The sequence below is a fragment of the Pituophis catenifer genome, unplaced genomic scaffold (assembly GCF_029215685.1).
Source record: "Pituophis catenifer annectens isolate HBS135680 unplaced genomic scaffold, rPitCat1.0.hap2 SCAF_3, whole genome shotgun sequence".
Classification (NCBI taxonomy): domain Eukaryota; kingdom Metazoa; phylum Chordata; class Lepidosauria; order Squamata; family Colubridae; genus Pituophis; species Pituophis catenifer.
Window position 1 is genome coordinate 158,314,687 of NW_027256883.1, and position 22,027 is coordinate 158,336,713.

Below are 22,027 nucleotides of genomic sequence, written 5' to 3' on the forward strand. Positions count from 1 at the left end.
AAATTGTAGTGAAAATTTTGAGAGAAAGAAAGAATACTTTATTACAGTGTCAGACTACCATAAGGTTTTGATCAACAGTGTGGCACAGTTAAATTGATTTTACTCTTAAGCCTCAAGTGTATTCTTAAATCTTTCTCATAATTTTTTTTATAAAAAAAGGAATTGTTTATACTGGGTTTTTTTGTTAATTCAGCAAATAGCAATCCAACACTTAGCACAAGAAGTTAAAACTTCTAAAAACTGCTTAATGTAAAAGATGATATATTGTCTGTTGGTAGCAGTAGATCTATAGTTTTATGTCTAAATATTTAGAACATATTACCCAAATATCTTTGGCCCAGAATTGTTCTTTCAAATCCCTAAAACAATCATTGTTTGATATCCAATTTCCTCAAAGTTATCTTACTTTTATTACAATTTGTTAGTAATAAAACTTCAGCACCAATCCCAGAAGTATTCATTGCATGCATGCACACACACGTTCAGACAGAATGGGAAAACCATTAAAACGGCTGCGCTGAGCCTTCAAGAGGATGTGCTGCCAGGTTTTAAGTGAAGCATTGCTCTACATGCTTCAAATGACCCTGGTACTGACCTACCTAGAATTAATTTTCAAGAATAATGCTGTGAATTGGTTCATATTTGTACCAAATTTGATAAAAAATTGAGAGAACTAAATTCTACTAAAGCCATAAAAATGAAAACCGAGTAATCTAAAAACCATCCATCAGTGTTCAGCACCTACCTTTCTTTCTTTCTTTCTTTCTTTCTTTCTTTCTTTCTTTCTTTCTTTCTTATTTATTTATTTATTTATTTATTTATTTATTTATTATTTATTTATTTGAACTTGTATGCCGCCCTATCTCCAAAAGGACTCAGGGCTTCTAATTTGCTTCTCTATGGCTAGTGTTGTAAATTTAATGAATTCGATAATTCATTTATTATTTTCTGTTCCAATAATTTTCTAAATTCATTTCATGCATTGGGAATATTGTTTCCATTCTGTATTCTGTTTCTCCCACAAGGTTCTGCATTTTGTGTGTGTTTACTTAGAATCTTCTGTTTCCCCAAATTTAAAACTTAGATATCTTTCAGGATAGACATTCAAATAAATTATTGTGACAAATGTAGAAAATGCAGCCACTAGAGTTAAAATTACTAACAAGGCTTTAAACCAGTTGGGATAGGTGGGAAGAAGGACCAAGTCATTATTCAGGGCTATCATTAAACCTATGATAACCATGACTCCAGCTGTAGTGAGATCTTTACAAAGCAAAGTAATCCAGGCTATTAAAGGAGGAACTATACTGTTACCCAAATTACGCCAGTCAGGTTTTGCAGGACTTCCTTCTGGAAGAGTAAATCCCCACCTGATCCCTCCTAGGAAAGACAATATAGAGGCAGCATATGTAATTTCAGCAAATGCCAACTCAGGGTAGGAGGCTTGTTGGATAGCCATTACTAATGGCACTGAAACAAATGGAAATAATACTGAAGCTGCTACATAAATGGCAGGCTTTGGAGAGTCCTTGAGTGATGTCAAGTCAAATAGTCGGGTATCCTGCTCATCAGATGTAGTTTCTGAAGGCCTTTTTCTGTTCCAGCTACAAGTGGAGGAATGAAATCCCTGGATCTTAGTTGTACACAAAGATGCCTTTTTAGATAGTTGTAATTTTGACAGGAAACTCTGACGGTATTCAAGAGGAAAACTGCAAGGGTTATTCCTAGGCTGCAGAAACCTTTGAAGGTGAGTTCTCTGCAACTGGAAATATAAACATGCATGTCACTGAAATGTATGAGTTTAAACCTGCAACCGCTACACATTTTGCCTCAAACTTATTTTTTTACCTAATTCCAAAATCATATAAAAACCTTAGTCTTTGTCTTTAGGATACTATATAACCCACTCTTATTTGGGATCTGCAAGAGATTTCCATTCAAGACATGCATCCTCAGGAATTCACATACAATTTACTAATGCTTAAAATGACTGACAGCAAAAAAAAAAGGTGATAAAAGATTCAAATGATTTCATTCACAGGAAGTGTTTGGATGCTGTTCAAATAAAAGACTTTTTCAAATTCAAAATATTTTCCACATTTCTAGTATCTTTCCAGAGAACATATAAGGTCTATGTCTTCACTGTATTTGGAATGCACGAATTGAATATTTCCTAATACCTACATTTATAGTGGAAAATTATTTTTCTTTCTATTCTTTCTATTCTATTCTTTCTATTCATAAATTACTGCATATATTATATACCATATTTATTTATTGAATATATATTGCCACCTATTTGCCCATGGCGACTCAAGGCAGTTTACAGAATATAAAACCACATTTAAAACAATAAAAACTAACAAAAAGAATCAAATAAATTAATATAGTACAATATAACAAAATTTCCCCCCCACCTCCCACCCTCCACCGTGGCAACAGCAGGTCACATGAGCCATTTAATGGGCTCCATCCCACTCTGGGTTCCCCAGGGCCACTGGCAGAACCAGGTCTTCAGTGCCTTCCGGAAGAGTATTAGAGTGGGGGCCATTCTAATCTCTGGGGGAATATATATTTTAGTACTATTAATAAATGTAGAATATGTTGATTTTATGCCTTCATTCTGATAATAGAATTTTTAAGAGAATCTGATTTAAAACGTAATCTCTTTTAACATGTAACAGAACCATAGTAACTGCACACATTAAATATTTCGGGAGATTTTCGTATTTCACAAAAGCTACAAAGCTATTATTGACATCTCTCTTGGAAGACAAAGGATTATTAGGATTATCTTCTTTTATCCCAGCATGTAATAGAAGTTGTTCTCTTTTTTAAAAAATCTAAAATAAATTCCAATTCAATTATCTGGGAGAATTTTACCTTGGAAGGAATTTGGAAACCACATTGTTGTATAAAACGGAACATTTTCATAGACCTTAAAAGACAGAAAAGGTTAGATGGTTAACCTTAGAGTATCATGCATAAATATTGGGTGATATTTTCCACTTCAATAAAATATACTACATTGAAACAATCTTGATGAAGTATAAATTAGGAAAGATATATCTAAAATATAGAGTCATAACTGGAAAGTCAATTCCAGGGAGCCTATCAGCTAAAGCTGTTAAAAAACATAACGATGATGTCATGATATAATTAGCTTTAACTATCAGTCTAATACTAGATATCAATCCAACATTGTACAACATATAAACAATAACAATATTATACTGTGTTATGTGCTATGTATCCCCAGTATCCCTTTGCTTACGATAGGTTTCGCTGTATATTCTTCTATGGAATATTATCTGAGTTGTAAGAATAGAAGGCGAATATGCCTTCAAATTAAGTTCAGTTCCTAATCATGAGATAGAGCTGTGTGGGTTTTTTGGCCTTCCAAAATATTTGTTCAACTGTCCAGTCTGGTTGCCAAACAAGGAATTTCCTGATAGTCTCTTATCTGAGTATCAATCAGATCTGACAGCACTTACCTTTTCCAAGATGGAAATGAGAGTTCCCTAAATTAATTTAATGGCACAGGAATTCATTATACTAGCAGTATTTGAAATAGAAGTATGCATTTAAATCACCTCAGTACACACTGTAACCTATAGTTAAATAATCATGGGTTACTGAATTACCCCAGTAATTCTGGCTTCGCACAAATAATCAGATGTCAACCCTATCTTTGCAGGACACATTCAGTCACAAACTCACCTTAAAAGTCCCCAATACGGCACTCACAGACTTCTCTTTTGATGTTAACAAGGCTCCATTCTCACCTGATTTCATACTATTTTTATTTTGATCATTTTAAATTAAGCAAGTTGGCATGCTTCTGGCCTCAAGCATAATCTCTATTGCTAAGGATAATTTCAGTCTCTCATATTCTGGAGAAAAAGAAAAAAAAATCCAGCCTCACGTTCTGGGGAAATACTGTAGTTTTATCATGTCCACCCAGAGAAATACAGTAGACAATATCTAGGGATGTGAGAAGCCTCCTTCTTTACCGGTAGTTGGTCAAATCAAAGTCACACAGCCAGCTTTCAAGCCTAAAGCAGGGCTAGAACTCAGCGTCTCCTGGTTTCTAGGTCAACACCTTAACCACTAAACCAAACTGCCTCTTAATTTATTTTTTTAATTGTTTCCATTTGAAGAATACATTTTAAAACTTAAGATAAATCCTTCTTGCTTTCCCCTCAGCTATTACACCGAAAGTAAATTCCTTTCCTTGACTTGACTGCGTTAACCACCACCCCCCACACTTTACATGACTGGAGATACTCACCATATACTACGAGCAGGCAAAACCGAAGGAGCTAACAGAGAAGCGAATATTCAGAGGAGAACCCAAAGCCCGAAATTTGATTTAGCTTCAGCAAAAAAAAAGGGGGAGGGGAAACCCGTTCCTAAATGGCTTTCCAGACTCTCCTCGTATAGCAGAATTCCCAGAAAGTCAGAAACACTCTAAAGCATAAAAATCCACGCGCTTCCTACAATATTGTACGAAATATGCAGAAGCTTATTTCTCCCCCCCCCCCGGGCTAAGTATGACACTAGTAACATGCAAACCGACCCCCAACAAAACCCGAGCCATTATCCGCTTGAAAGGCAAGGCACTTCCCTTTGCTCCCGTTTAAGTCCGCCGGGTACGCGTGTCAGACCAATCGGCTCTCAGCCTGCAACAGAGGCTTCCCTTCAGTTCCTGCTTTGTATAAGAAACACGAGAGGTATCCGCTCTTCTCTTTTGGAACGGTTCAATAGTGCTCTTTTTTGTTTGTTTGTTTGTTTGCGTGATTCTTTAATTCTAAAAGTGATGCCGCATTCGGCTGACTGTGGTGGGGCACTGAAGGCAGAAGACCCGAAGCCGTGATTCCTATAATCATGGTTTACAGCATGAATTGAATGAATGCAACCTCAGAAATCACAACCATGGTTTGTTTATAAATGACCAGCACTGGGAATACATAACAATAATTTACTAAAATGCAACGAAAAAAAAAAGGCCATTTTCGCTTTACAGGTAACTTAATCCAGAATGACAATCTATCAGGACTCTTTATTATTTGGATGTCTTTATACAGAACTTTTTACATTGATTGCATCCATAGGATATGTAAAATGCCAGTTATGGGCTACACTGTATATTCTTCATTTATTTTTATTTTATTTTATTATTGCGATTTATATGCCGCCATTCTCCCGAGGGACTCAGGGCGGCTTACAAAAACAATATCCAATACAAATCACAATAAAATTAAAATCAACAACCCAATTAAAACAATTTAAAATTATAACAATGTACACCCATAACGGATCAGTTAAGTTGACGAAAGAGCCACGTCTTCAACTCACAACATTATACAGTTATAACTGTATAACTGTAAGATAACTTGAATTATAACACATCAAATACATATTTTTATGTGCTATAATTATATCCTGCTTTTCCACATAAGGCCATGCAAAAACTAGGAGCAAAAAAATTGCTTACAGAACATTCCCTCCTAAACATGCCCCACCCCCATAAAAACTCTTGAGATAAGACCTAAAGCCATCTTATTAAGCTTTCATGGATGACAGTAGATTTGAACATGGACAATTTTGGCTCATATTTATAGTTACAATGGTTTAACAACTTTTCTTGTGTGCTTCTGAGACTGATTTCACACTGACAAAACTGTCATTCCAATCTCACCCAGATTTGCACTGAATACGAAAGTGTGAAAGATCTTTTATTTGAGAGAACAATAAAAAGAAGCAGGTTATTTCAGTCCAAAGGGCAGTAGTTGTTATGTTTTCATTTTCTAGAATTTTAAGTAACATTTACTGTTTGGCACTCCAAATGATTAGTTTAAATAGTAAAAACATTTAATCTATATAAATTAACAAAAACAGCATATTTCACATATCTCTGATTAAATTATATTCCTTTTACTTATCCATAAAATACTCCTGCTTTTTACTAAACATTTTCCCTTTGTTGTAAGTATAATTTTATCTTATTTGACATACTTCAATTTGGCATCAAAGAAAAATGTGCTGGAAAAAATGGTTACTTAGGAGATAGTTTACCAGGTTAATCCAATTCAACCTTGGATGTAAACTAATCTCATTGGTTGTTTGTGCAAAACACATTAACTTTATTTGATGGGTTAATCTATAGTAGATTTAACTCTGGTTTCCTTAGGTATTCTGTATTGCATAATGCTTTGAATCATATACAGACTGAATTTGCACAGGCTGGGCTAACATTTGCTAATCTTACATAAGATTGTGGTTCAGTATGTCCTGTAAAGATAGTTTGTCAACAGTGCTATCTTGTAAAAATAAAAAGCTAGCTATAAGCTATCCGTTTTTTATGGATCCGTCCATACTTTGAAGTAATAAATTCCCTGACTGGGGTGGGGGGGAGTGTCTGATATTTCTCTTCCTTTTAAATTATTTTTAATAGAAATGATCCAGTTGTCTAATGACAATAGTTCAGAAATAGAGGATGTATTTAGAAGAACAGGTAATCTAGAATGCTTTCCTTTGGCATGCTTTTCTAACTATTTGTGATCATACCTTTTAGTAGCTTTTTTTAAAAAAGAGAGATCTACATCTTATATAGGTCTGATTCATTCACAGGAAAAGGCCATTTACAAGGGCATGTTGATCTAACATTTCTCATTTCTCATTCAGTAAATGAGGATGTCTTTAAACAATACAAACCACAATATCTAAACTAAAACCAAACACTTGCAATGCAACTTTATAGGGGACATGAGCAGCACATAAATTTAATAAATTGTATGACCAGGCCACTGTAAGTCCTAATTGATTAGTCTAACTTTCTGCATGAACATAGCCCCCTAACATAGTAGTTAACCACCAAGTTTTATGGTAATAATTCAATGTTTTTGATGCTTGATTCCCAGTGACTCTGGAAGATTTACAAATTGTTAAAAAATTTAAAAACAAGGAAACAATGCAAAACACACAAAAGCACAAGATGGCAAACAAGCAGGGACAAACGCAGCTAAAAAAGTATGATTAAGGGTACTATGCTGGAACTTACTTTTATTTAACATTCTAGGTACAATACCTACAGACGGATTAAACTATTTACTAGGTTTTTCTTAAGTAACAGACATTTCGTTAATTTTGAATGAGCAAAATTAATCTGAGTTTGATTTATCGAAAGCACATAGAGAACTGCAGGGGGGGAAAAAACTTTTATTATACTGTTTTCCATGGCTCATTTAGTTCCAAACTAAATCGACCAGTGCAAATCCTTCCGGTATGCGCTTAGTTTATTATGGTTCAGAGTGTCACGCGAGCCCTGGACAATGAACCGAGTTATCCACGGATAACCGTGCTGCGAGAATAGACACACGACCGAGCAATAACACCAAGGTTGTGCCAACTGGAGAGGGGCCGAGAACAAAGCGTTGAAAGATAGTAGTTGCAGACCGAACCGAGCATAACTTAACGCCAACAGAATGATACACGCTCACGCATGCGTAAAAAGAGAACGGGCGAATTCGAGCGAGCGTTCCGAAGAGCCTTTGATGGGCGGTGCGCGTGCGGCTATTTTGTATGGCTTAGCAAGTGAGCGCGCGTGCGCTCCACCCTTAGCACGGGCAGGGCCAGGTGGGCGTGTTTCTATCCCCCTAAACCCCCCCCCACTTCGCGTGAATAGCCCCGCCCCACTCCGGCCCTCGGCCGGTCCGGGCAGCCATTTTGGGCAGAGCTTTGTTATGATTCGGTCTGAGGAACTGAAGCTACGGAGAGAGTGAGGGGGCGAGTTGGGGCCTGGTTCTGTGAGCACGGCCTTGCGTGGAAAAAAACGAGAGAGAGAGAGAGAGAGAAGAGAAGCTGGACTTAAAGAGGGAGTTGAGTGGCTGCCAACGTCGGGGGAGAAACTGAGGTAGGAAGGCAGCGGGGCGAGAGAGAGAGTCCGGAGTAGGCAAGGGGGCGGGAGTGTAAATAAGTGCTGCTTCGGGTGCAGGAATTGGGAGAGAGGAAGGAAGAAGGTGGCTGAAGGCCTTCTATATTGATCGAGGGGGTGGGGAGACCGTGGCTGCGGGAAGCGTTTGGGACGAGCGGGTGGGTGGAGACATGCTGGACACGGGGTTTGGGCAGGAGCGGGTGAAGGTAGTTTCGAGACCCACTTTCCGTGAGAAATGGAGGCGGGGGACGAGGAGGCTGGGGGTTGAGGAGGACTGGAGACGGGAGGGACGGGGGCTGCGAGGGAGCTTCGATTGGGCTGGAAGAGGGTTGATAGGAAGCCGCGGTAGGCCTCGAAGTGCAAACTTGAGTGGGGGCGGGGTGGGCAGGGCGGCTGAAGGGAGTAAGCGAGAAGAGGGTAGGTATGCCTTGGAGGCAGGCGTGTGTGTGTGTGTGAGGGTTTGGTGTTTATATATATATATATATATATATATATATATATATATATATATATATATATATATATATATATATATATATATATATATATATATATATATATATATATATATATATATATATATATATATATATATATATATATATATATATATATATATATATATATATATATATATATATATATATATATATATATATATATATATATATATATATATATATATATATATATATATATATATATATATATAGTGGAAGTTCTGCTGTAGGAAGGGTGGAAACGGGCAGCAACTTCGCGGTGTCGTCGAAAAGAAGGTCGGAAGCGGAATGCGGAGTAGGAAGTGTGAGAGTTTGGAAGAGTCCTTGGGTGCAGAGGGGGGGGTGTAAATCTGGCTCCGCGAGGCAACCATTCTCTTTCGCGCGAGGGAGCAAAACAGGAAACGTTTAGAAAGGTGGTTTAACTCGGTTTTGTCACCTGTGACACGGTTTTTGGCTTATTTTCGAAGCAGGCCTCCGCCCCCACCCGCCCCTACTTACTTAGGAAGTAATACCAGGGGCATGGATTTCACGTCTGCCTTTGAACTAGTAATATTTGCCTTTTCTGCAAAAAAAAAAAATTATACGTGAGTTTATTTTTGTGGTAAGAGAAGCATTTGACCTCTGCTAAACCAAATCATTGGTTTTCTGAATGAATCTGCTTGCCTGTTATGCACAGCACTAAACCAGAAGCTAACCACATTGGCTAGATTCACAGGACACACTTAGAACCAGAAAGTAGCCAATCACATTTTAACCAGTGGCTACTCCAGGCGCTATTGCAAAAGTTTAAATAAGATTTTTGGTTAGGTAATCCTGAATGGTTACATATACCTTTTGTCAATTTGGAAGCAGCATACTGTGTTTGGGGAAATGTGAAATGAATTTTACATAGGAATTGGATTTACAGTTTATTTTACTGAATAAAGGATCACAGATGAGTTCACACAACATGCCAAGTTAGAAACAAACTCCATTTCCAATCAATATTTTTGGAATACTAGTTATTGAGTAAGGTTTCAAGCATTTTGTTAATGCTACAGAATTTCTTTTTGAAAAAAATCTTGATAAACTTTTAAGGGACTACAAACTGGATTGGAGTTTGAACCATTGGACTAAATGTTTCAGACTAGAATTGAGATTCTGAACTGTTTCCTTGATGTAAACTGCTGCTAGATAACCAGAGTTGTTTTGGGCTACTATGAAGGCAAGCTATATTCAACATTTTTAATACAGAATATTTTCTGATGGTTCAATGTCGAACAAAAATTTATTCACATTGCTGTCGCACATATGATTTAAATCCAGGGAATGTTATATTTACACATGCTTGAGAAGAAAACTATTGCTATTATTTTAATACTGGAACTATTCACTTTCCCTACTAACAAGGGATATTAATTAATTAAAATATTTTATGATCCTGTTAAGAAAAATGGAAAAAATGAAAGCCTGATAATCTCTGTAAATAACTTAGTTACCCTTACTAATTGTGTCCTTAAAATATGTATGTACATATACCTATTTGGCCTGGTTTAAGGTAGTAAAATACTTTTCATAGTTTGGATGTAGCATATCAAGCCTTGTTTTGATTAGAGGCTTTTAATGTTATGTAATTTGCTTGTGGGTGGAGCTGTATTCCCACTATATTTGAACTGCTCAGTTAAAATCTAGTCCAGAAGCGCTTTGTAGATTATATGAATGTTCCCAAGCAATCATGTTTTATCGTATAAATTTATGATATGCGGATAAGAATCCACTTTTTGTATACTAAAACAAATTTTAAAAATATTTATGAATGTGTCATTTCTGTTCATTAAGCCGTAGAGATTACATAGCTTTCCAACACATTGGTTGGTGAATCAATAATTTATGATTGAAGAATAATAGTAGGCATATTTAGCCATAGAAAATAGAAGTTAGTAGACAACTGAAGATATTCTTGTTTAAATACTATGTAATTTTTGTTGTAATCTATTCTTATTAAAGTTCCCAACTATATAGCCTTGTGGAGAACAAAATTGGACATCCCTTTACTTTCAATTTTTCTTTTTCTTTTAAAGTAGACCATTAAACTTCTGAAGTAAATTAAGTAACGTTTGTTTTTCCAGTGTATTCTTGTTCTTATCTCTTCAAGCAAAAAGTAGTAGTTTACCCAGTTAAGCATACATTTGAATATGAACTTCTCCTTTTCCTGTTTACTATACATAGTTGTAAAATAATATCAATTTCCAAAAAGGAAGCTAAAGAAAATTGTGATTTAAATTCCTTGTGATACCTATTAAGCACATAAAGCTTCTTTTCAATTTGATTAAATTCATGCTTTTTTTTTTTTTTTTGGCATATGCTTCATATTATTTCTCATAATTATGTAGTAGCCTGCTTCCCTCTTCACAAACTATAAATTAAGCAATATATTTTTGTAATTAAGGAGTCAAGAGTTAGATACATTTAGAATTGGATCCTCATAGTAGTTCAAATCTTAAGTTTTTATTTTAAAGGGACAGAAATGTGACCTATAAATGTCAAATGGTACCATTGATGTTCATGTGTTGGATGCTGCATGAACATCTAGCTCAGTGTTGGCGAACCTTTTCGGCACTGAGTCCCGAAATGGGAGCGTGCATGCTGGAAACCGGATGCTCATCTTCCTGGCATCCGCATGCTCTTCTGGTTTCTGACACTCCCGCGTACAAGAAGAACAGTTGGCTGGTGCGCGCGCATGCATGCCAAAAACCGGAAGACCAGGTGACCGGCGTGCATGTGCATGACGGAACCTGGAAGAGCAATGGGCGATGGCTGGGGCTGGCGTGCCCAGAGAGATGGCTCTGTGTGTCACTTGCGGCACGTGTGCCATAGGTTCGCCATCACGGATTACTCCTTTTTAAAAATTATATTTTTTATCATTTATAATTGTTAGACATAATTTAGTTGAGTTTTTAATTATTTCCCCAAATATAATAATTGGTTTAAATCTGAACTGATTATATTTTAGACTAATGTTGCTCAAGATTGAGAGTGTATAAAATTAAATTATGCTATGTTCAAACCATTGCTGATTTGAAAATTCAGGTTTCCTTAGCCCTCCTAAAATAGAGATGGGGAGAAATGGATTCTGGGCAAATATTCCAGAGGGCCAGAGCTGCAAAAGGGAAGGCATAGCTCTGGTGTCTAATAAGATGACATTGTTCATCAGAAGTGAGCCAGTCTGACAGATCTTACCGGATGGCAAAGGCAATTGAGGAAAAGAGTTGTGAAGATATTCTAGATTTGTAGGCTGTTTGTGAAGTACTAATTGCCAAAAGCATTTTTACTGGATGGTTTAAATAGCACCTGGAGCCAATAACTTATTTTGATGTAACAGTACTTGGATATATATTAGATAGCGAAACCAAATATAGATATACTGCTACAGTAGTAAAAGTGAAATATACTTTGAGATCCAGCTAATACTTTAAAAAGCATATCTTGCCATGGATAATTTCTACTCTGGGTATTCTTCTACGTGTTCCTAAAAGATATTGTTCATCAATTTAATGCACTATTTCAAAGTTTTAATGAGAAAAATTCTTTGCCTTGATTTTCTTTAAGGAGATTTCAGTCTTCAGTGAATGTCTTAAATTTTCTTGAGTTAATTAATGGGATTATTTTGCCTTCTGGAAACTTTCCTCATGGGCCATCCTGGAATCAGCATATTTGATGCTTGTAAATTAGACATATTCAGCTGCTTGAAAAATACAGACTTCCCTCTTCTTCCCAGCTGCAAAAGAGACAAAGTACAGAATAGCATATCAACTTTGGTTTCATTTTATGAATATGCTGAAAACAAATATGGAGGAATCTTTAAAATTATAAGAGTTCTTTTGTTGGAAGATCAAGTGTTCACTGTATATTTTAACTGATTAATAAGAATATATTATAATTTCTTATCTAAGGAATTGGAATATAACTACTGCGAAAAGTGATGGTATGTGTAGATAACAGATTTTAATGTCAAGACATTCTGTTTCAGAATAACTAATGCTACAGGATTTAACAGTTGATCTATGGAATGATAAGATTGTAATAACTATGAACCGTTTTAGAATGTATATATGTTCAGAAGTATGGGCATAGAATTAGTAATGGTATAATAGAAGGTCAGTCGAAGACCACAGTAACATATAAATGTCAGTGCTTGTAGATATAACATTACAATTAAATACTGTTTTGTATGTATTGGATATTTATGTATCTTTTCAAGAATCCCATCTTAATAGGGTCATGAATTGTCTGAAGAATTATATTAGTATTATAAACTAAGAGTGGCCTTATTTTAGTTAAAATACTTTCTATCATCTAGATATAAACTGTTTCAGAGTCCTCTACTGTACAGTATTAGAAGACTTCTTTTCTTTTTGAAACAATTTTATTCTTTAGATAATCTGCAAATATATAACAGCGAGACTGAGGTTTATAAAATAATGTTTTCAGAATCACTGGAGAAAGTTCTGGATGGCTATATTAGGATGCAGTGAAGGCAACAAAGTAAACTCTGGTGCCCTCACCATACAATTGATGTGATCATTCTATGTCAGTGATGGCTAACCTTTTTGCCATCGCGTACCAGGAGGGGGGGGCGGGGGAGGTTCATGCACAAGTGTGCCTACACCCATAATTCTATGAGCCCTGCCCTGTATATGCGCCTGCAATCCCCCCTCCCCCCCTGCTTCTGGCATGCGATGGCCTGGTAGGTCCGTTTTTCTTTCTTACCTGGCTCCAGATCCTCTCTATGCATCTGGGAAGGGTGAAAACAGCCTTTCCCACTCCCTCGGAGGTCCTCCAGAGGCCTGAAAGGGACCATTTCCCAACTCCCGGTGGGACAGGAAGTGACTTTTTTGCTGTTCCCAGCCTCCAGAGCCTCAGCTGGCCGGTGCGTGCATGCTGAGCTGGCATGCCGACTGGTATGGCGACGCATGCCACCTGTGGCACGTGTGCCACAGGTTTGCCATCACAGTTCTGTGTTCTCCGATACTATACCCATAATGGCTATTTCAGATAATTCAAAGAGAAAGTATTGTAGAAATAATAGCACACTTTTAAAAAAAATTAGAACTGATTCCTGACGACTGCCTGGACTGTTTGCAGTTTTCTTGGTAAGATTTTAGAAATGGTTTGCCATTGCCTGCTTCCTAGGGCTGACAGAGAATGACTGGCCTAAAGTCACCCAACTGGTTTTGTGCCTAACGTGGGACTAAACTCAAAATATCCAATTTCTAGTCTAATGCCCTAATCAGTACTCCAAACTGGCGCTCTAAGAAGTAGCATTGGAGCAAGCCGATTTAAACTTGCATACCAAGAGTGTTTCACTGTACGCTCTGCTGTGATGTGATGTCTTGTCAGTCACCTGACCACAGAAACATCTCCGGACAATGCTGCCTTTTTGACTTAAGAAACTCAGATGAATATCGTCCCCTGAAGTTTTAGCAGGTTTTACCTCCTATCCTTGTTACTTATACTATATTGTCCTGTTTATTGAACCATTACAGTAGTCATTTCTTTTCTTTTCTACTTAAGATACTTTAAAAAGTTGTTCGTGTGAAAGTTCCTCATATTCCAAACAGAGTAAATAACTTGTTCTTACACATTTTCTTTGAATTCTTCTAATAAATTACTGTTACAAAACTGCTATACAGTAGTATTCAAAATTTCAGAAGAAAAAGCACTTTACAACTTGATACTGTAGGTTTGCAGGTTTCACTTTGTATATTTGTATGTATATATCAAGATAAAACAAGTAAAATTTTCTATAAAATGTTTGGAATTCTTAGCGTCGGATTTTCTTTGGAATACGAGAGTTGAATAGAGTTCATTGATTTTTTTTTCACACAAAACTTGATTTTAATAGCTTTATTGATTTCATTGGCATAATTTAAAGGCAATACATTTTTATGGGGATCATTTTGTAATCTATTGTTAAAACAGAAATGTTTGCTGCTGTAGTGCAATTCGAGATTTTCTAATAGATTACCTTTACCTGTTTTAGATAACTGAAGTTGTAGTTTATTTAATCAGTTACTATTTTTTCCCCTGGCTGTGTCACAAGCTGACTATTGAGATTTGACAAAATAGAATTACTAACTATAAAAACTGACGTGCGCATCTAAAATTTTGTATACACTTGTTATTCTTATGAATACTAATTTATTGTAATATATGAAGCTCTTTGGAAGGTATGCATTACTTTCAGATGATAGTATATTATATTAAATTAAAACTGAAGCTTTTGATTCATAGTACTCTAGTTAAGAATACATTGCTCACACATCTCATCCAAGAAACTTCTTCAGCTCTAACTGGATGGTGGGGAATGGAAGGATTCCCCACCATCCAATCAGAGCTGAAGAAGCTTCTTGGATGAAAAGCGAAACTTCTTCAAAGGAAAACCAGAAAGCCCATTTGCCTCTTGAAAAAGCAAGACATCTTTGGGACATCTATGACCTGGATGACTGAGAATCTCTATAGACGTTTACTATATCTAAGCATAATAATAAAATCAAAGCAGGAAAGTAATATAATAAGTTTGCTTGATGGGGAATGGTTAATGTTTGCTCCTAAGAAATGTAAACATAGACTGACAAACACTTCATTAAAATTCAGTAAGAAAGGCTCCATTCCAATAATGTGTTAACTTGGAATCAAGTGCTGTTTGACCATTCCCAGTTCCATCCTCTAGTTCTTTCTGCTTCAAAAAGGTATGTAGTTTGAACCACATTTATTATATTGTAAGTGATGATGTTTGCATAACTGAAAAAATATGTTATGGTAAATTGCAGGTATCATTCCTCAATAACTATGTAAGGACTCTCCATTAATTTACCAAAATGAGAATGGCACCTTGGCACTGACCATAAATACTACACTTGTTAGCTTATATTGTTTCATTAGAAATAGGGGTCATAAGTAATGTGTCTTTGATAATCCTTTTGGCCACTTTTATGATTACTGATAGGTGGTATTATTTTTTCCTTCTTTACAGAGTACTTCGTGAATTCTACTCATTTTGATGGAAGAAGACCACTGCCCAAATGTGAACTCTTCATTAAAATACAACCATTTTTTTCTCTGTTTTTAAAAGCAGCAATTCAAATACGGCAGAAGGATAGCTTGCTAGCTTAGCCCTTTACTTTTAGCTTTAATTAAATGCATAACTAGGAACAGTAGGAAGACAGTAATAATTCAATCTTGTATGTTCAAGTTGCTTTTAGTTCCTTACTAAGGAAACTTAAGTGACATTATGTGAAAAGCCTTTCAAAATACTATTTTTAAGAAAGCTAATTTTTTAGCAACCATTAAAAATGAATCCTGCATTTTAGCACTTAATAAAAACAAAGGTTTACTATACCAGATTTTGCAAGACTCCTCAGCATCCTTTCCCCTGTCCCTTTGTTTCAAATTCATTTGTTGCAGAAGATGAATAAAGTGGATTTGTGAAATTCACCATTAATTACGGTGCTTTTCTGAATGCTGTACAAAGTTGACAACTACTTTTGTAATGTAATAGCTGAATTACACAGCATTGTGACAACAGGGAACAGTTTAATGAGGTGAATGTAGTTGTAGCTTTCCAAAAATGCACACTGCATTTTAGTTTTTTTTTTCTCTTGTATGAGTTCAGAGAGCATTTAAGATGAGCAGCTAGAGGGTTAAGGGGTGCAGTCAGCACGAAGTGCGGCTTTTCGTGCTTCCTTTGGGACTCACCATTGCCACACAGCTGGCATAGGTGCACCCTGGCGAAGGAAGGAACCTGGAAATCAAAGTATTAAAGTGAGAGTGGACTGCAAAGGCCAAACTGGGTAAGACACTGTATTTATAGTTAAAAAATAATACATTATGATACATTATTTGAAGAAAAGTTTTTAATTTGTCCATTATAAGTAAATCAGTGAACTATTTCTAGATAAGCAGACATCAAAATAATTTGAAGAAAAAACCCTGCTAGTGAAATATTATTTTGGAGAGGAAATGTACACTAATTCTTCCTCAGTTTTATTTAGCTCCAGTAGTGATGATGGTAGAACCTGGCCTTTGATAATTTTGACTGAAGTGGCTTAAGGGAATTAAATTAAACAGGAGCAATATAGCTACAGTAACTCAACCTGATGCTTAGTCAAATTAAATAAATTTCCATTAGTCCCTAGAAAGATGGTAAGATGTTTTCCAGACTCTAGGAAGCATGCTCAGAAGAATTTGCTCTTTTCCATTGCTTTTAGTAGGGCTGACTGTGTGCGGTGGTTCTCTCGTCTTAGCTCCTGGCCATGAGGTTTGATGCCTCACTTTATTGAAGAGAGACACTGGACCTAAATGGCGCAGCATGACTTTGTTCCTGCCTGGCTTAACTTCTCTACGCCACAGTCTGCCAAGGTAATGATTAAACCTTAGATCAATTGCTCAGACAAAGTTATAGTTAAATTGTCATTTTGATTGTGAAATGCGTAAATGGTATTTATTTTCACATTTCTGAACTTCCCATCTTCCTATTATGCTGCATAGTTTCAAATTTGAAGGAAATTGGTCTTAAAACTTTTCTTAAATGCTTAATCAAAATATTTTTGCGGTTTAGGTATTGCATCCAAAGTTTTGTGGCTGTGCAGAGCATTTCAGAACATTCTAATGCTGATTTTTTTTTTTTTTTTTTTGGTAGGGACTTTATCCTGTATTGTGTGTACTTCAGCATGAGTATACCATGTACTCCAGTGGCTGCATTAGGAATAGTGTCTATTGACTATTTCTCTTGGTTGTTGCTGGGCTTTTTCTTCAGTATTTCTCTAGATTTTGTTTCCCCTTGCTTTTTTTCTATTAAGTCAGTATTTTTTTTAGTGTTTTATAGCTGCAGGATCCAATCTGGGTCAATCACTAGGACCAGAGGTTTTGTTTTGTTTTATAGCTGTATGATGGGCAAAATAGTTTGGTCTTTGACTTTGTAGGTTTTCTTTTGAAAATAAGTTAACTGAACAATTTAAAGATCTGCTATAGAAGAACATTCTTTGTTGTTTATGTTAAAACCATCAGGTAGAAACCTGCTCCACTACTTTATCGAACAGGTACATTTGCAATTGTTCATCACAGTGATTATGAACAATTTCCATTTAAAGAGGTTTTGAATACTGAAAAAAATTGAAGGAAAGCAGCCAGTATCCCAGTCCAAGTAATAGGCAGAGAAAACAGAAGACTGAGAAAATTCTAAGGAGGCAATCAGAAGGATAGGTTTCTCCAGTCAAGTGTGCTTTTACAGGAGGGTAATTTTTGTTTTGGTATTTTTCTGACTGAGGTTTGTCAGAGTTTGTTGCAAAATCAAATTCAGAAAGCACACACAGGTAACTGATTCAGCAGGATTCATTAACTTCTCCATTGTGGGTGGAGACAGCAGCCAGGATGGGGTGTGCTCATCTGCTATGCTGATAGACTGAGCCAATCAAAGTTGCCAAGTCCCGCCCTTGTTGCCGGGCAGACCCAGCTTTTGGCTCAGTCTGTCAGCGTAGACAGGCGTGTGGGACTGTTCCTCTAGCAATTTTTCGGCCCTTTCTACCTTCTTCTTGCTGGATTCTGATTGTTTTTACTGGTTTGACCTTGGACTTCCTTTGGACTGCACTTGGACTTCGATTTAAACTGTGAGACTTTGCAGCCCCAGTAACTAGCTTGCCTAGTTCTGGGGACTCCCCTTTCCTATCCAATTTCACTCTGTTACTTTGCCTTCAAACCGCAGGGGTTCTTTTATTTTATTTTATTCTGTTGCTTTGCTTTCAAACCTCGGGGTTTTTTTACTGTATTGCTTGGCGAGCAAACCGCGGGAGGTTTTTTTCGCAGTTGTGGAGCTTCGCGCCCCCGTGGGAGAGGCTCCGAGCCTCACTTCAACCTCCTAGCCGTTTGATCCCTTTGCGGAGCTTCGCGCCCCCTTCCTTTAGCTCCGGCAGCCATTTGAGCGCCCTTTTGCAACGGCCACCTTATCTACTGCGCACTCTCCCTATCCGCCCTTAAAGTCCTCAGGGTATAATAGTCGGCCAGCGGAGCTTCACGCCCCCGACAGAGCCGGCTTGAGCGCCCGCGCCTCCCCTCGATCGGCCCTTGGAGAGCTTAGTCGCGCAGTCGCGCAGCCCCTTTTTGGCGCGAAGTTTATCCACAGGGGCCGTTTTTGGATTGCCGAGTCTGCTGGCCGCTCCCCTTTCCTCTGCCGTAACAACCTGGCTATTGGACCGCCTGATTGCCTAATTGGGGCCGTTTGAAGAGGGGTCTCGCGCCCCCATTGACAGCAGGGCGCGATCTCACAGGGGGGATCTATATTGAGTGGAGCTTCGCACTCCCTTTCCAGAGCGAGCCCCCAGTACATGTTGGTCTATCACCCCTCGTTGACGTAGGCCCAGGCTTTCCCTTGATTAGTGGAGTTTTTTCTGCGCTCCCATTGGTTGGTGCCCATTGTCTGTGCCTTCTGCCCCAGGATACCTTTGTTGTCGGGCCTCCAGGTCTCGGCCTGTGCTTACTGACACATTCTTTGGCATATTGAGCGTGACACACTAATTGACTTGAGATGCCTAAAGCTTTGCACAAATCAAAGCATGGCCGGAAGGCGGGTCGATCAGAGAGCCCCCATGACAAGGGGGACTCGCACTCCAGAAAGGACCACTCTGCGGTCCTCCCTTCTCGTTCTGTGGAGTCTGACGCCCCTCGTTCGCATCATAAATCCTCCCACCTCACTACCTCACGTGCTGAAGCTCGCCGGGACAAGGTCCTCAAAAAACTCTGCGCTAAAGCGAGTACTCACTCAACCAAGGAGGTAGCCGCGGTTTCTCCCCGGGGAGTTACCACATCAAGCACGGGAGCACAACCAGACCAAGTGTCTTTACAGGATTGTCCGGTAGTTATTCAACCGGAAACTCTATGGGGCTCGGAGGCTGCCCCGGCACCGCCTCCTCCATTGCCACCCACTTCTGGTCAAGCCCTCCCTGAACCGGTGGATCAACCTCATCCATCTGACCAGAGACCTGACGGGACTCAGCAACGCGATTTTCCATCTCCTGACCAGATACAGCAGATGATTACGACGGCGGTACAACGATCGTTGGCTTCCCACTTCATCTCCACCGACAGGGCGGATTCCATTCGGTCTGCGGCGACTCTCTCGAGAGTGGAGGTTCATCCAGATGATGTCCTTTCGATCGAGGCCCCTGATTCTCCGGTATCCTCGCTTGCTAGCCGTTCCTCTTCCGTGGTCGACGAGGTGTGTCCGGATATGGATTTGTCAGAAGATGAGGATCTTCCCCCAGATCAACCCGCCTTTTCGGGTTTATTTCCTCAATCTTTATTTAAATCTCTTCTCCATAAGGCAATTGCTACTGCCCAGTTGGACATTCCTAAACCATCACCGTCTACTTCGACCATGGCGAAAGGGGCTCTGAACCCTCTGTTTGCTGAACCGTCACGACCGGTGGACATTGTCCCGACCGTTCCTCTGTTCCTCGACGTGATTCGAAAGCAGTGGTCTTCACCTGGAACGGCTCCGGCTCCTACTTCAACGGACAAACGGAACTTCTCTGTAGCAGCGGATCTGGACTCCATTCTTCAAGTTCCGTCTGTCGACGCACCTGTGGCTGCTCTCTTGCCCCAGGCTGCTGTTCCGGGAGTTCCGGATGAAGGCCTACGTCCTGAGGAACGACGAGCGGACCAGGTTTTACAACGGGCACACCAGGGCGCCGCTTGGGCTATCCGGGCGGCGTCTACCGCTTCTTTTTTTTAACCGCACTACCCTCCTCTGGCTTCGCCATCTTCAAGAGACTTTGGCTACGGAAGATGTACACATTCGACAAGAACTAAACAAGATCATAGCTGCGACCCAATTCTCAGCGGATGCCACACTCAATGCCGCTCGCTTTGCGGCCAAATCTCTTGCCTCTTCCGTTTCTGCTCGGCGGTTGGTCTGGCTCCGCCATTGGCAAGCCGATGCCAGACATAAGTGGCGTCTGGCTTCGGTCCCCTTTGGCGGCTCTAAATTGTTTGGGGATTCTCTAGATTCCTTTCTCATTGAAACGAAGGATAAGAGAAAGGTCCTTCCGGTTGTTTTCCGCAGGGGGGAGCCTAGGTTCCAACCTTACCCGTCCCGGTTCCAGTCTCGGTCTTATGAGGGTGCTAGTTTTACTTCTTCATCTTCCAGACTTCATGGGAATTTTCAGTCCAGACAGCGGGGTGCTCAGGACAGAGCTCCCAGAGGTAGGACATTTGTCCCCAAACGGCCCTTTCGAGGGGGAGGAGGTCGTTTCCCCAGACGCCGTCGCTAACTGCATCCCGGATCCTCCCATAGGGGGCAGATTGGCCCTTTTCGCCCCTGTTTGGGAGAAGTCCACTTCCGATAAATGGGTCCTGGCCACCATAAGATCTGGGTTGGCCATTGAATTCCTTTCCCCTCCTCCGAGTTTCTTTGTGCGCTGTCCGCTGCCTCATGACATCGAGAAGAGATCCCTTATGGATTCGGCGGTTCAGCACCTCCTTTCAATCAGGGCTATTCAATCCGTGCCCGAGGTTGAACAGGGCACGGGATTTTATTCCCGTGTTTTTCTTGTACCAAAGTCTTCGGGGGGGTGGAGACCCATTCTGGACCTCAAACGTCTTAATCGGTATGTCGCATACCGTAAATTTAAAATGCAGTCTCTTAAGTCTATTCTCGACGGTGTTAGGAGGGGCGATCTCCTCTCTTCGATAGACCTCACTGAGGCCTATCTCCATATTCCCATTCTCCCTTCCCATAGGAGATTCTTTAGATTTTATTACGGAGGGCAACATTACCAATATCGGGCCTTACCCTTTGGCCTTTCGTCGGCCCCTCGTACCTTTACCAAGGTACTGGCTGCCCTGGCAGCTTTGCTTCGGTCCAAATCTGTTCGTCTACAATGCTACTTGGACGATATCCTAATTTTGTCATCCTGTCATCAGGGGGCTTTCTCTGACCTGCAACTTACCATCTGTACTCTGGTTTCCCATGGCTTCTCCATTAACGTAGAGAAGAGCCATTTGACTCCCTCAACTCGTTTGGTTCATCTCGGGACTCTGATAGATTCGGTGGAGGGGAGGGTCTACCTCTCGCGTGAGCGTCAGGAGAGTTTGCGATCGCTGATAGCTAAGGTAAAACGTACCAGATCTGTCTCTCCCCTTGTCCTGTCCCAGCTCCTGGGGAAGATGATTTCAGCCATCTCTATCGTTCCATGGGCCCAACTCCACTCGAGGGAACTTCAGTGGTTCCTTTTACCCTGGCAGAAGGCGGGTAGAGGCACCTCCCGTTCTCCCACTCTTATCCCCAAAAAGGTACTCAGATCCCTTGCATGGTGGCAGTCGTCGGCTTTATCCCGGGGTTGTTTTTTCTTTGACCCGCAGAGAGTGGTGGTGACAACAGACGCCAGTCTCCAAGGCTGGGGGGCCCATTGTCGGGGTCAGATCGCGCAGGGCACCTGGAACGACATCGAATCCCGTCGCCCGATCAACTGGCTAGAACTACGGGCAGTCTTCCTGGCCATGCGAGCCTTCCGTCACGTTGTATCCAAGTCACACGTCCTGGTCCTCACGGACAATA

General features: G+C 39.6%; 2 protein-coding genes across 5 annotated transcripts in view; one reads left to right on the top strand and one right to left on the bottom strand.

Annotated features, from left to right (window-relative positions):
• Positions 1-279: 279 nt before the first annotated feature.
• LOC139315254 (transmembrane protein 69-like) lies at positions 280-4,585 on the bottom strand. 2 transcript variants are annotated; one of them, XM_070941384.1, is made up of 3 exons: positions 4,292-4,585; positions 2,884-2,938; positions 280-1,762 (listed from the first exon to the last, which is right to left on the bottom strand). In XM_070941384.1, exons 2-3 carry the CDS (start codon positions 2,932-2,934, stop codon positions 1,046-1,048), a joined length of 768 nt encoding a protein of 255 aa, XP_070797485.1. In that variant the 5' UTR covers positions 2,935-2,938; positions 4,292-4,585; the 3' UTR covers positions 280-1,045. The 2 variants fall into 2 exon arrangements, with proteins under 2 accessions (XP_070797485.1, XP_070797486.1); XM_070941385.1 differs by lacking the exon at positions 4,292-4,585 and adding an exon at positions 3,721-3,869.
• Positions 4,586-7,714: 3,129 nt separating this feature from the next.
• GPBP1L1 (GC-rich promoter binding protein 1 like 1) overlaps positions 7,715-22,027 on the top strand; it is a 44,910-nt gene continuing 30,597 nt past the window's right edge. Inside the window, exons 1-3 of one of the 3 annotated variants that reach the window (XM_070941381.1) lie at positions 7,715-7,915; positions 15,452-16,268; positions 16,686-16,836. In XM_070941381.1, the coding sequence (XP_070797482.1) occupies positions 16,777-16,836 (60 nt within the window). In that variant the 5' untranslated portion in view covers positions 7,715-7,915; positions 15,452-16,268; positions 16,686-16,776. The remainder of the gene's footprint in view (positions 7,916-15,451; positions 16,269-16,685; positions 16,837-22,027) is intronic. The other 2 variants (XM_070941382.1, XM_070941380.1) reach the window with 2 other exon arrangements.